General features: G+C 48.9%; 1 protein-coding gene across 1 annotated transcript in view; it reads right to left on the bottom strand.

Moving 5' to 3' along the window:
• Nucleotides 1–15,082, bottom strand: part of TBC1D9 (TBC1 domain family member 9) — a 125,863-nt gene that overhangs the window by 14,971 nt on the left and 95,810 nt on the right. The window contains exons 12-15 of the mRNA XM_002716945.5: nt 14,796–15,081; nt 14,367–14,496; nt 2,390–2,488; nt 2,166–2,234 (exon numbers count right to left, since the gene is read on the bottom strand). Of these exons, the coding sequence (XP_002716991.1) occupies nt 2,166–2,234; nt 2,390–2,488; nt 14,367–14,496; nt 14,796–15,081 (584 nt within the window). The remainder of the gene's footprint in view (nt 1–2,165; nt 2,235–2,389; nt 2,489–14,366; nt 14,497–14,795; nt 15,082) is intronic.

The following is a 15,082-nucleotide window of genomic DNA, read 5'->3' as shown; positions in this document are numbered from 1 at the left end:
TGATACACCCCTGGGAGGAGTCGGCTCCGGCTGAGCTGCATCAGCCGATAAAGCATTTCCTAAGCACCCCAGATACTCTGCTCCGGGCCTGCACATGGGCGCAGTCACTCTCACGGAGCTCACCATCCTCCAAGAGGAAGTAAGTCATACTGAGCATTCTCCTTGTTCCTTGTTCCTTGCTGGGACCCAAGATGTGGCGGTGAGGGCCCAGAGACGGGAACAGGAGGACTCACTCTGCAAGAGTGTATGAGAAACTAGGACAGAGCCAGCCTGAAACATAGCTCCTACCACGTCTGCCTCAGGGCGTGGCCTTCCCCCTCTCCCCACCCAGGTTTACCCAGCAACCCAAGCCCTAGGCTCCCCAGGAGGGGGACTGCACCAGTGCTTTGCCACTGCAGGAACAGAGCAAGCAACTGACTTTCTAAAGCATGGGAAAAATCTGGCAGGGAGCCTGACACATACCAATGACTCAGTAAAATGTTTGGGAAACGGAATTAAAGCCAATGCCAATTAAAATGTTCCAAAGACTGAAGAATGAGTCAAGAACTGAAGTTTCTGTCTTGGATCCCACCAGTACCAGGGCTCCTCCCCATCTCTGGCATCAGTCCTGGGTCTCCGGTTCTTTTCAGAGTTGTTCTCAGGATCCCCAGGGGACTCATGTTTGTCAGTGCACCCTCAGGGCAGGGTGTCTGAGTGTAAGAAAGACCTGTTTCTTCAGGCATAGTCTCGGGGTTCCAAGGACATCCCCAGTACCTGAATGTGCACAGACCAGAGAGGGCAGCCATGACAGCCAAGCCTGGCAAGCCATGGCTTCACCATCTCCCGATCTGAAACTTCTGCACAGCCAGCCCAGGTCCGCCTCCTCCTGGTGCCCCTCAAAGTGGGGCTCTTCCTTATGCACAGCCCTTCTCTTGTCTGTCTGCGGTCTGGCTGCCTCCAGGGGCCACTCCCACTTGTGTACAGTGGTCCTAGCTCCCACCGCCCTGGGAAGCAGATTTCTTCCCATCTTTAGCATGCCTTTACAGCTGGATGCACTTTGGATCATTCTTTTTCCTCTTATGAAACAGAGGGAACACCTGCCTGATGGATCGCCGGCCTAACCCTGCATCATTAGTTACAGGTGCTGACGAAGAAAATCTCACTGAGCTGGCCCATGATGGAGACTGCAGGTGCTGCAAGGAGGCTGTAGGAGGCGCTGTTGCCCACACTGCTGTGGCACAAAGGCCGCACTAGGCAGCTCTGAAACAGAGAGCTTCGGTCTCTCTGAGCCTTCTGTCCTCACCAGAATGAGGGCTGGCACCGCACTGATGACTGATCACTATCTATGATCTCAGCACATGTTGGAACACCGGCTAGGGGACGGAAGTTCACTAGGCACTGGGGAAAAAGAAATCAATCATTAATAAATAAATGGCGGTGCCCTCCGGCCACTAGCAGCCGTCTGGGATGCTGATCTTTATCTCTCCCCCTGTGTTTCCTTGGCTCCTATCTTTGCTCACAACAGCCGCACTTAGCTGATTGTCATTAGAGACCCTGATAAGACTGGTACCTGTATAAAAGACATTTTGCAAACATTTTTTCCCCTGTCAATTACCACACTGTAACCAAAGGTGTTGAGAATGATGGTTATGATGATTTTTTTTCTAGAAGAAAAAAATTACACACTGCTGTGTTTACTGCTATCATACTTTCTTATTAAGGATCAAGGTTGGGGAGAGGGAATGACAAAACAGAAATCCCCAAAACTTAACCAATTTTGCTTTCCCTTGGACACTTAAGCTGTTTCTTTTTTTCCCTCTTGTTCTAGTTCCATGTTATCTTTTCTTAAGGGTGCTTTCACCTTTATATAGGAAAAGAATTTCAGGCAGAATTTAAACTTGATCACTTCTGAGTATTAGAAACATGTTTTCTTCAGGCTTAGGGAAATAGCTAGAATATTATATGGAGGGGAACGGGGCTAAAACATCAACTTAAGTTAGTTATAGGAACACGAGTATGTTCATTTTTCCTGTAAGTTCTTTCATTCTGTACTCTCGGCTCTACCTTGCAATTTACACACGTGGAGGCTGATGCTATCCCTTCACAATTTGACAGAAAAATCAAGAACTGGATTATCATGGTGAACTCTTCTATTCTCTTGGGCACTACCTGCCTTTGACACTCACCTTGAAAAGGGCGTAAAGTTCTTCAAGCTCATCGATGGTAAAGGAAGTTTCTGTCACAATGGTTCGAACCTAAATGAATAATAAGTACAAAGAATTGCTCACAAACTCAAATACGTGTCATATGGGTAAAGCGCCTGACGTCATCCCCAGTCCTGTCAGGCAGGAGCTCAGGAGCTGAGCCAGGGTGCCGGGACCTGGTCAGGTGCAGCTTCCCAGGGACTCACCACGTTCCGTTTCGTGGTGTCCTCCAGCGTCTGGATCACTTTCAGTCTCTGTTTGAATCGCATCTGCTCAATCAAGTCAGCCCGGATGGTTCCAAATTTCTGGAAAGGAGCAATACTGGTATTTTTGAAAAACATCTGGCTGATGTGCAGTGCCGCAGCTGCAGAATGGTTCATCAAAGCACTTGGGCAGGTGACAAGGCAGCTGAGACTACCCTTGGCCTTAGTGCTTTAAAGCCATTTAACAACCATAAAGAGATAGCCAGGAATTCCCACGCATCTCTGCAGCTGAACTAACTTTCGGAGTCCAGAGTGTCTTCCGTAAGTGAACAGTTCGTCCAGAGGAAGGTTTGCATGACAATGTTTATTTGCAGGTGAAACAACGCTTCAATGCGAGAATTTCCTTGACAAGAAGAGAGGGGGTCTCTGGTCCCAGGCTGACTGCAGACGAGAAGGGGCGCTCCCTTCCCTGCTGCTGAGCTCTAGAACTCAACAGCATTTGTCCATCTAGCCCAGAAATCCACGCTGTGTGCCTCTAGATGGAGACGCTGTGAGCCAGCCCTTTCATCAGATTCCAAAAGCCTAGCAGTGCCTCCAAGTGTGTGCAACTAAATTGCAAATCCAAGTGAGTCTTCCCATTGGAGGGAGACAAGGGTTATGGCAGGTTTTACACCTCTTAGGGAAGCAAAAGAAAAGACAAAGCAACTCTACTGAAAACATGAAGCTTAGACCTACAGTAGCAATGACTGCAAAGGTCAAATGCATTTAAAGCACAAAGGAAAGCTGATTGACAACACCAAGTATTGGTGAGGACATGCTGCCCAAACTCCCATAGACTGCTGGTTCGGGAAATCTGGCTGGCTGGATTGACTAAATTTGAACACAAATTCCTATGATCAAGATATTCTACTCCTAAGCACATACCCCAAGGTAAAGTGTCTGTTTTTAACCAGGAGATGTAACTAGAATATTCATTAGTGACACTATCAGCCAAAAGCAAGGAACTACTGAACGTGAAGCAGACACATAAAAGGTGTACTCTTGGGTTCTGACTACCAGAAAGGAGTGCCCGGGTCAAAACACACTTCCCCCAATGAGCACACAATGGATTATGATGCAGCAATGCAAACACTGTATGCTGAAACCTCACAATCATAATACCGAGCAACAGAAAACCACAGCTGCAAGAGTACTTGCTGTACATTTCAATTTATATGAAATTCAAAACAATGGATTCAGATAACAAATCAGGCAAACCCAGCGCACAGTGTTAAATCTGTCATTGTCCACCCACACCATGAGAAGTTTTCAGACTTCTTTGTCTTCCAACACCTGGGTCCTAGGGATGCCCAACCACTTTTCAACACCTCTACTTTATTAGAGAGCTTGTTAAAAAAATTTTTTATTAAGTTTTGTGTGTGTGTGTGTGTGTTGTTTTTTAAAGGCAGAGGCAGACATAGATCTTGCATTTAGACAGACAGGCACAGACAGATCTTCCATTTACTGGTTTATTCCCCCAAATGCCTGCAACAGCCCGGGCTGTGCCCAGATTGAAGCTGGGAACCCAACACTACTTGGTAGGGATCCAAGCAGCCCAGCCACTGTCTACTGCCTCCCAGGGTGCACATCAGCAGGAAGCTGGAATCAGAAATGGAGCCAGGCCTAGAACCTGGACACCCCAATATGGGACGTGGGCATTCCTAGTGGCACCTCAACTGCTGTGTTACACATCCCCCATCTCTACTTTTTTATAAAGATTTATTTATTTATTTGAAAGTCAGAGTTACACACAGAGAGAAGGAGAGGCAGAGAGAGAGGAGAGAGAGAGAGAGAAGTCTTCCATCTGCTGGTTCACTCCCCAATTGGCCGCAACGGCTGGAGCTGCGTCGATCCAAAGCCAGGAGCCAGGAGCTTCTTCCGGGTCTTTCCATGCAGGTGTGGGGGCCCAAGCACTTGGGCCATCTTCTACTGCTGTCCCAGGACATACCAAAGAGCTGGATCGGAAGTGGAGCAGCCGGGACTTGAACTGGCGCCCATATAGACTGCCGGCACTGCAAGCGGTGGCTTTACCTGCTACACCACAGTACCCCCCCCCCCCCCGCAACTTTTCCACCCTGGTCCTAGCCACTAGCCTCCCTGAAGCAGCCTCTAACTGATCTCCTTGCTTCCTTGAGACACTGTGCCTTTGATTCCTCCCAGCAGTAAGAGTGACCCTCCTCCAGCTGCAGCCAGATAATGCTACTCTTCCACTTAAACCTCCAGTGGTCTTCCCTCTCCCTCAGGGCAACAGGTATGCAAGGCTTGCAGGTCCTACATGCCTTGCCCACCTCCCAAAGCTGCCTCTCTGCTCACCCCCTTCTCAACCTCTGCAGCCTCCAAGTCTTTTGGCTGCTCCAAAGGCACAGGCTGTGGGCTCCGTCCTCACCCAGCACCCAGCCAGCTGCACCTGCTCCCTGGGCTGCACTTCTCTTGGGCACCCATGCACTCGCTCCCCCATGACACTCTGTCTGCTCAATGTCACCTCACCAGAGACACGAACTTGGGAGGAATAGAACCCCCGCCCTTTGCCCCTTGCATTGCAGCCACCGCCAGAGACTGTGTCTACCAGACTCGAAGACAGGGCTAAATCCGTGCACATGCTCAACACACACCTGCTGAATACCGAGTCCTGGTGATCGTCCCGGGAAACAAGTCCTCGTCTTACGCCCTATTCACAGATGAGCAAATGGAGGCTTAGCAAACATCAGTTTGATGCAAAGACTTGTTCAGTCACTAATTAGCTAGGTGAGTGGGCCATTCAGTCCAGCTTTCTAACCCTCAGTTTCTTTCCCTGTGAAATGAGACCCTGAAACTGTCCTAGTGGGACTGCTGTTAGAGACAAAGGTAAGTCCATGCCAAGTACTGAGGAACACGACTCCTGTTCAACACCGGCATGGTTACTAAAAAGAGCCATTTGCAGCCGGCGCCGCGGCTCACTAGGCTAATCCTCCGCCTTGCGGCGCCGGCACACCGGGTTCTAGTCCCGGTTGGGGCGCCGGATTCTGTCCCGGTTGCCCCTCTTCCAGGCCAGCCCTCTGCTGTGGCCAGGGAGTGCAGTGGAGGATGGCCCAGGTGCTTGGGCCCTGCACCCCATGGGAGACCAGGAAAAGCACCTGGCTCCTGGCTCCTGCCATCGGATCAGCGCGGTGCGCCGGCTGCAGCGCGCCAGCCGCGGCGACCATTAGAGGGTGAATCAACGGCAAAAGGAAGACCTTTCTCTCTGTCTCTCTCTCTCTCTCTCTCTCTCTCACTGTCCACTCTGCCTGTCAAAAAAAAAAAAAAAAAAAAAAAGAGCCATTTGCCCCCAGGCCCCCATTCAGAGAGCCCATGCACTGGATATGTAATTCAGGCCTGATCCTCAGCCAGGACTCAGCAACGCGCCACAGGCAGAGGGCAAAGGCCCTTCCCTCTGCAGCAAACTCGGGCTCCAATCCCTGCCTGGCTCTTTCCAGAGGACCTGGGAGGAAAGTGAGCAACGAGAAGACCACAAGTATGGGCGTCTGTCTCCTCCTGCCCTTGAGAACACTGACAGATGAACGCTCAGAGTAGGACAAATACTGGCTCAGCACGTCCTGCAGGGGCCCGAGTCTGGATCCCATGCCTTTCCCCAGCATTGCACATTTCAGGTCCATGACAAGAACTAATGCCCCATGTACCAACAATTCCTGCAGTGCTGGGACGGTGGGAGCCTAGAATCATTTTACTATATTTATCTTTATTTATATATATTTTATTATATTTATCTTTAGTTGACATATGTGATGCTTCAATATATATATTCCCGAGTAATGTTCAAATCAGGATAAACATATCTGTCTTCTTAAACATTAATCACTTTTATGGTAAAAACAATGCAAAGTCATATTTTCTAGGTTTTTCTTTTGAGAAAAATATGTAGTACCTTATCTACGGCCACTCTATTGTGCAACAAAACCCCAGAATTTCTTTCTCCTCAATTTTCTAAAATCCTGCCCTTCTTAAACAATAAACAACATTATTCATCTTCATTTATATCTCTTCCACCACTCAATTCTTATCTGAGTGTTTCTGAGGCCTGTTTCTAATCTCCCAACCTAATTTCTAACATTTTTATGAGCAAGCAGGCAATTTTCAATGCAGGCAGTGACTTCTTTTTGCTGTTTTGACCAGCAACGAGGTAGGCAGCCCAAGGTTTCCTCCCACCTCCACCCGCCTGTCTGCAGAGGTTTCCTTTCTTTTCTACAGACTGGGAACCCTGAGCAAGGAGCTCAGACAGAGGAAGGAGGTGCAGCTGAGTCTGTCTCAAGAATAAGTTCCCTGGGGGCTGGCGCTGTGGTATAACGGGTAAAGCCGCCACCTGCAGTGCCGGCATCCCATATGGCCACCGGTTCGAGTCCCGGCTGCTCCACTTCCCATCCAGCTCTCTACTGTGGCCTGGGAAAGCAGTAGAAGATGGCCCAAGTCCTTGGGCTCCTGCACCCATGTGGGAGACCTGGAAGAAGCACTTGGTTCCTGACTTCAGATCGGCACAGCTCTGGCTGTTGCGGCCAACTGGGGAGTGAACCAGCAGATGGAAGACCTCTCTCTCTCTCTCTCTACCTCTCGTTCTCTCTCTATGTAACTCTGACTTTCAAATAAATAAATAAATGTTAAAAAAAAAAAATAAGTTCTCTGGCCTCTCACTGTCCTGCTATCATTCCTGAGTGAACTAGAGCTCCACGACCCAGGCTGGCACTCCCTTTGGTCTGCCTCAGTTTTCAAAGCTTACACTGAGTTACTGGGAAGACAGGGATGGACACAGAACAGACACAGATTTTAGAAAGAGACAAGGGCCTTGCTCAGTGAAGTGCAACAGGCTCCTCCACCCTAAGCCCTCCAGAAGGGCCGTCATTGATGTGTTCAGATGCTACAGCTTAAAAACAGCACAACAATGAAATTCAGCTGAGGTCTTAGGTCCACACAAAGACGTGAAAAGTCTTCCCAACCAGAGGGAAATTTACTGAAATTAAAAGAAGCCACTGTTTCTAATATCCGAAGTCTACGGTTTATTTCCACTTCTAAAAACACCTAAGATGAGATCATCAAATTACACTCAAAGATGGTTCCTTAAATGTCTCCCTAATTTGGAGGGCACATATCCCCCCACCCCATCCCCCGTATACAGAAGAGCTCATGACCGTGAAGCACCACTGACACCTGAGAGTCCTTTCTTGAATCAGAAAATCTTCAAATACTGAAGGTAGTTAAGAGGGCTCTGCTGCCTTCAAGAGTGGGTGGGAGAGAGGACAAAGGAAGGAAAGTTGAGTCTCTGGAGGTACAGAAAAGCACACCCCGAGGCAGAGACCAGGGGCGAAAGATGGATTCTCAAATACAACTGAAGGAGCGCCCCAAGAACTCCACCACCCCTTCCTCCACGATGCAGGTTTCTGTCCGCAGGGGTGAACTTGGGGGCTGGGTAGGGAAGGGACGGATGTTCAGGGGCCGGAGATGGGAGGGAAAGGAGGGCAGAGGAGGCAGAAGACACAGAGCAACGAGGACAGGCAGAGAGGGGAAGACCCTGCACGTCAGGGGTTCACACCGCTGAGTGGGCTGCCTCTCTAGGGGACTCCAGTCCTTAAGGAAGCCTCTACGCACGACGACTCTTCCCACGGGACACCTTCATAACTCTGCCAGGAAGCAGGCCTATCTCTTATATTTTCATACAACACTGCTATTTTCAAAACCTAGGCATTATGTTTTATGCTCCTTGAGGTCTCATGTCTTTTGTAATGATTTGCCAAAACAAATTAAATAAATAAAGGGGAAGGGAGACTAGAGAAGCAGTCACCATAAGTGAAAATTCAACAATTACAAAAAACGCTTTGTCAGCTTCAATGTCAAGCATATCGTGTGAACCAACTATTAGTTATGGCTTGGACATGGTGTGCGAAACCTAAGGAATAATGGGAAGTACCCGAGATGGCCAGACTTGGGATCTGAATCCCAGCTCCCACACGCTGGGCACCCTGGGGAAGGCCTCAAGTTCTCTGAGCCACAGGTCTATTATCTGTAAAGGGGGCACTACGACACCAACTGCTTCGCAGCTTGAGATCACTCACTTTGATGAGGCATGAAAACAGTAAGCGTGATAATGCCCAGTGTCCAGTTGTTACTTAGGATTCATCTTAAAAGTTGGCCTCGGGGCCGGTGCTGTGGCGCAGCGGGTTAACGCCCTGGCCTGAAGCGCCAGCATTCCATACGGGCCCGGTTCTGATCCAGCTCTCTGCTATGGCCTGGGAAAGCAGTAGAAGATGGCCCAAGTCCTTGGGCTCCTGCACCTACATGGGAGACCTGGAAGAAGCTCCTGGCTCCTGGTTTCGGATCAGCACAGCTCCAGCCATTGCGGCCAATTGGGGAGTGAAGCATCGGATGGAAGACCTCTCTCTCTCTTTCAGCTTCTCCTCTCTCTGTGTAATTCTGACTTTCAAATAAATAAACAAATCTTTTTTAAAAAAAGTTGGCCTAAAGCAGAAATTATACACAGGAAGTCAGTAGGTTAGAAAGTCATGTGTACCATCTGGACCAGGGAGCATCTTAAAATCTAGGACAACTTGGGGCCAGCGTTGTGGCGTAGCAATTAAAGTCACTGCCTGTGAGGCTGGCATCCCATACAGGAGTCGGTTTGTATCCCAGTTGTTCTACTTCCGATCCAGTTCCCTGCTGATGGACTGAAAAAGCAGTGGAAGATGGCCCAAGTGCTTGGGCCTCTGCCACCCACGTGGGAGACCCGTATCAAAGTTCCTGGCTCCTGGCTTCAGCCTGGCCCAGCCCTGGCGGTTGCAGTCAGGTTGGGGAGTGAATCAGCAGATAGAAGATCTCTCTCTCTCTCTGTAATATGTTCAAACAAATAAATAAATCTTGCAAAAAAAATTAAAAATCAGGACAACTCGAATGAAATCATGACTTTCAAATTTTCCTGAAAAGTTAGGTGTCTCAGTAGGCAAAGGGACTGCTCACACTGGAGGGGTGGGGAACCTTTTGTCTGCTCAGGGCCATTTGGTTATTTATAACATCATTCACAGGCCATACAAGACGACTAACTGAAAAATCAGCCTGCAATAGATGTACTGAACTTCAGGTCCTGGCCATGGTTGCTTTGGCAGCCCAGACCCAGTGACTTTGACAGTCTCACAGGGCCCGTGGGCTGGATATTCCCCAACCTGGTTCCCCAGGGCCCACCCTTTCCTACCACCCTCACCCTGCCCCCTTGCCCTTGGCCTTGCTGCCCGACTCCCCGGTCATGTGGTTTGCGTCTCTGCTCTGGAGCCCTCTGTTTATGCCTCGTTCGTGGAAGGTCAGCCTCTAGACAGGAGACGGGCTGCTGAGAACTGGGCAGCGCGGCGCGAGCCTCAGATTTCACATAAACCGACGAGCCTCAGCGTCCTCCTCAGCAAAAGAGGGAAAATGATCCCTGCCCCTCTGGCTTGCTGTAAGAAAGCCATGCACTGTGTAGGGAAAGCAACTCCCAGGCGGCTGTCACCATCCCTGGTGCTGCTGACACGAGAAGGAGGGGAGGGGAGGAGGAGAGGGAAAGCACACGGCTTCAGATCAGGCCAAACTTGCTGATATCATAACTGAGGCTCCGCCAACAACCGCTGACAACTAATTTACAGCTTGCATCAAGCAAGCAAAACTGAATTTGACAATCAAAGCTATGGATGAGGGAAACGCGTCATGTCCAATAGCCTTCCCTGGTAGACAAGTAATGAAGAATTCACAGGTGCACTCTCATCCTGTCAAGAGCTTGCTTTAGAATACTCCAAGAGGGGTGCGTGTAGTGAGTGCGCCCCTTGGGACACTCACATCTCATATAGGAGTGTCAGTTTGAGTGCTGGTTACTCTGCTACCCTCCCAGACTCCTGCCCCTGTGGAAGCGGTAGATGATGGTCCCAAGTGCGTGGGCCCCTGCCATCCGCGTGAGAGATCTGAATGGGAATTCTGGCTCCTGATTTGGCCTGGCCTAATCCCAGCTGTTGCAGGCATTTGGGAAGTAAACCAGAGGATGGAAGGATGGAAGTTTGAGCAATCTCTTTCTCTCTCTTCTGGTGTGTGTGTGTGTGTGTGTGTGTGTGTGTCTCCTCCCCCCTTGTGTTGCTCTGTCTTTCAAATAAATAAATAAATATATAAATCTTTTAAAAAATCATTACAAGAGGCCGGCGCCGCGGCTCACTAGGCTAATCCTCTGCCTGCAGCACCGGTACGCCAGTTCTAGTCCTGGTTGCCCCTCTTCCAGTCCAGCTCTCTGCTGTGGCCCGGAGTGCAGTGGAGGATGGCCCATGTGCTTGGGCCCTGCACCTGCATGGGAGACCAGGAGGAAGCACCTGGCCCCTGGTTTCGGATCAGCACAGCGTGCCGGCCATAGCGGCCATTTGGGGGAGTGAACCAACGGAAGGAAGACCTTTCTTTCTGTCTCTCTCTCTCTAATTCTGCCTGTCAAAAAAAAAATTCATTACAAGAAAAAGTAAGAATTACTATGATACAAAGATCAAGAAAATATTGATAATCAGTTTGTTAAAAAGAAAGGATCTTACAAATTCTCACTATGTGTTGATAACGAATGCCCAGGGCTGAGCCTAGTCCCAGGCAGAAGGTGGATTTATGAACTCTTAAAGATTTTTCTTGAATTAATGAATAGACAAATGCTATCTCTTGCATCTCTTGGGTCTTCCCCCAACAAAACTGCAGTATTTTCTTTGCTTGTCTAATCCTTCAGCTCTCACCCTCTCCAATCTGCTGCACAGTGAGCAGAAACAATGTACCTAAAGAAAAACCCTCTTTACTCTCTAGTGGCCGTTAGGTGAGGTGCACCTGCTAACCAGCCTCCATTGGGCCAATTAACCTCAAGACCCTACATCTATGGACAATTCCAGCTTAAATGCTGGGTTGCTATTACCTGGATCCTGGAATTGTCACTTTCTAGCTCTGTGACTTGGAACTACCGGCTCAACGTCTCTCAACTTACATCTTCACCTTAAAAATGGGTTAACAGGGAACTGGCACCTGGCACTCTGACCCACCCATGGCAGGCTGTTCCTGAGTGGTAGCTGTGACAGTCATCATTACTGAGCTGGGCACAAGCCTCTGAGCTTGCCTAACTGTCTGTCCATCTACACAAACTGTGCCTGGTGTTTTATTAGCCACATCCCTTCCACAATTCATTTGCAACCTCATTGGGTCATCTTGACCATGAAGAACTGCTTGCTGGCTGTGTGCCTATTGTCAGCTGTATTAACAGCCTCCACGGACTTCCAGGAGGGGCTTCTCAGTCCGTGTGAACCTTCAAGCCTCACCTCTTGCCTTCTTCTGTGTAACTCTGGCAAAAGCACGGAGCCTCACACACAGGATCTACACACAGGAACACTGGAGTCTCAAGCCACCTGAATAATCCCTTTCCACGGGGGCTTGTGAAGACCGCCAGCGAGTAAGATTCCCCCACCAGGCATTCATAAACTATCATCTGCATCCATCAACCTCAATCTGATCAATGCCAGGCCAACTCCGGCAACCTGAGGAGCCCTGGGCCAGATCTCAAAGGATCAAAGTACTTTCCACATTTCTCTCCTGCTTTTCAATGTTCATGACTGAAGTAGAATAGAAAGGAACGTTTTGCAGAGCTCAGAACACACGGGCGTCAGGCCACAGGGAGGTTACAATCCACCACAGCAATGAGCATCCCCTCCGCTCCTAGGCCAGTGAATCTCAGTCTTCATTAGGCACTTGGAATCACCTGGGAACTTTTAAAAAAAAATACCTTATTCTTGGGCCTCAGGCCAGAAATTTAATTGGTCTGGAATGGAGCCCGGGAATTTATATTTTTAAAAGCTTGGCTTTAAAAAATTTAAGTGATTCAGTGCACAGGCAGGATTGAGAAGCACACACTTAATTGTTAGGAGGAAGGAAAAAAAGGCAAGAGTTTGTTTTCTCTTTAGGATGCTCTATAAGGCAGTAGAGAGCCGTTGGAAACATGAGCAGGGCAGAGCAGGGCAGGGACACTAAAGCAGAGAAGAGGAAACAGAAACACAGGTATACACGGAGACCAGGCGACGTAGGCACCAGAGCCTCTTCCCAGGCAGTGTAAGGAAACGGCTGTCGTGTCCTGGGACTGGACGGTTGGCAGCCTCAGGGCCATCATCAGGACCCAGCAGACAGGATGTAAGTGGAAACCGGCCCTTTGTCTCGTCTCCATTTCGTCTCTTTCCCGGCAAATGTGGGCAAAGTGCTGACCTCAGCATGATACTGGCAAATGTGCTGTTGAGAAGAAAGCTGAGTTTCCAATACGAAGTTTTATCTAGTCTAGAATTCTTTTACTAATACAAGTTCAGGGGATGCCTTTAGAAAAACAGCCCACAACTATTGCATACAATCAAACGGGTTCTTTTTCTGAAAGAATAAATCACCCAAAATTCCTGATACAGCACTGTCCCAAAGTCTTGGGGCCATGATTTCTTAAAAAGGCATTAGGTAAGTAAATAAATCTTTAAAAATCTTTTTTAAGGGAATGTTGTGAAATGCTCATAGGATACAGTTTATTTTTTCCTTCATATTTCTCTACAATAATCTTGCATTATTTTATTATTCTAAAACATAACTATTTTTTTCAAAGCATATGGAGTCTTAATGAAAAATTATCAATCATGCTCCCATTCTGAGTTAAGGACATCCCCTTCTGGAAATGTTTCTAGATCCACACCAATACTTTTAAATTTCTGACTCCAAGAGAGGCTTTCTGTTCCCTTTCTCCTCCCATTTTGCAGTTTCTCTCACATCCAGTTTGTCGCTAGCTGGATACGACAACCATCAGACACACAATCCCAAAACCTCTGCGGAAAGACAGTGTGCTCAGAATACGCATGTGCCCTCTTTCCTAAAGATCCTTGATGTAACCGTTCACAGAGCCAAGGATCGGAAACGAAGAGCTATCACGTGGGTTGCGCACTGAGTCCTTGGCTGCGTGGGCACACAACACTGTGGGTCCTTAGCCCTCGATGTCCACTCATTCTATCTCTGGGATTCGGCAGCAGATCAGGCTGAGTCCACCGTCATCATGGACTGGAAGGCACCCTCCCCCAGCTGGGCCAAGCAGTTTTAGAGGAATTCTAGGACTGCCGATGACTCAATATCTGGACAGGGTATCCTAAGTGTTTCAGATCACCTACTTGAGAGAAGCCCTAGGTACCTGGTAAAGGAACAGGAAATGGGTTGTGAAGATCAACCTTTCCTGAGTGCTCTCAATAGCTCCTCCTCAGCTCTCCCAGAGATGAATCTGAACTGCTACTAGTCAGGCTTCAGAGTGGGCACAGCAAGGAACTAGGCCACAAGAGCTTGTTACGCCATCTGCTGCCTTGCCATTAGAGCCAGCAAAAATCCTAGGGCCACTCAGTGTCCACCCCTGCAAACCAAAGCTGCCCACACTAGTTCTCATACTAAGCAGGCAAACCCACTGGCTATGCTGTGTTTTGAACATTTTTCTCCCTTCCAAAACTCGATGAGTTACTTCCTGTCTGAGGCAGCAGTCCTGGGAGATGGGGCCTAACAGGAAGCATTTGGACTGTGAGGGCTCTGTCCTTCCAATTGCATTAATGCCTCTATAAAAAAGGGCTTGCAAGAGCAGGATCTCTCTCTGCTGCTCCTCCGGTAAGTGAGGAGTCGGTGTTCTGCCCCGCTGGAGCACACAGCATTGAAGCTGCCTTCGTGGAACTAGAGAGATCCCAGTCTTGCATCTGCCGGCACCACGATCCTGGACTTTGCAGCCTCCAGCACTGTGAAAAATGCTTCCTTCATAAATTATCCACTCGGCAGTACACTATATAGCAGCACAGAATGGGCTAAGACAGATTATCAACGGAAGTGCGGCATCCAGGCCTGGCGGAGCCCTTGTGGGCACTGGAGCACGGCTAACATCCAGCCAGGAAGCAGCACCTACCTCATAGGACGTTCTGATGAGTCTGAAGATGTCCACCTCGGGATAGGGCTCCACATCGTCACTGAGCAGGGAGTGGAGGTGAGGGATGGGAGGCAGCGTGCTGTCTTTATTGGTCACGCTATCTAAATACCTGCAAGAAGAAAGGAGACAGAAGTCCCCAGCAGACTTATCAGGACTCCTCCCATCACAGGTCTCTGCTCACTTTCTCCATATCTTGCACTTTAAAACAATGGATTAGAATTCCCCTAAAAGCAGAACGAAACTACTTTGACTTCTAAGAAAAAAAAAAGTGTATGAAAATACAGCCTCAGCTATGGAGAGAAGTCAGCATTCTGATTGCCATCGAGTCAATTAAAACAAAATAGGAGGGCGAGAGAAGGCATGCAGAAGCAAGCCAGGGTGTTTTCCAAAGTTAGGCATCCTCGGTACCTTCCCAAAACGGTCATGGCCTCCCCGTCATCCTTGCAGTTCAACAGCTTGTCCACATTTGCGTCCAGCACGGCTAAGGCCAACTGGAATATCACTTTGATTCCTTCATAGAAGAAACAGTCGACCACCACCACGGCGCTCTCGAAGGGCATCACGCTGAGGAAGAGTGTGAGAAACCAGGACAGGGAGATGGTGGAGATCACGCCCAGATCCTGCATGCAGTCGTACAGCTGCGGGACATAGTCTCGCGCCAGCTCCTCGAAGACACCTTGGTCCACCAGCGCACC

The sequence above is a fragment of the Oryctolagus cuniculus genome, chromosome 8 (genome assembly GCF_964237555.1).
Source record: "Oryctolagus cuniculus chromosome 8, mOryCun1.1, whole genome shotgun sequence".
Classification (NCBI taxonomy): Eukaryota; Metazoa; Chordata; class Mammalia; order Lagomorpha; family Leporidae; genus Oryctolagus; species Oryctolagus cuniculus.
Note: the sequence above shows the minus strand (reverse complement) of the source record. Positions and strands in the feature narration are given on the sequence as shown.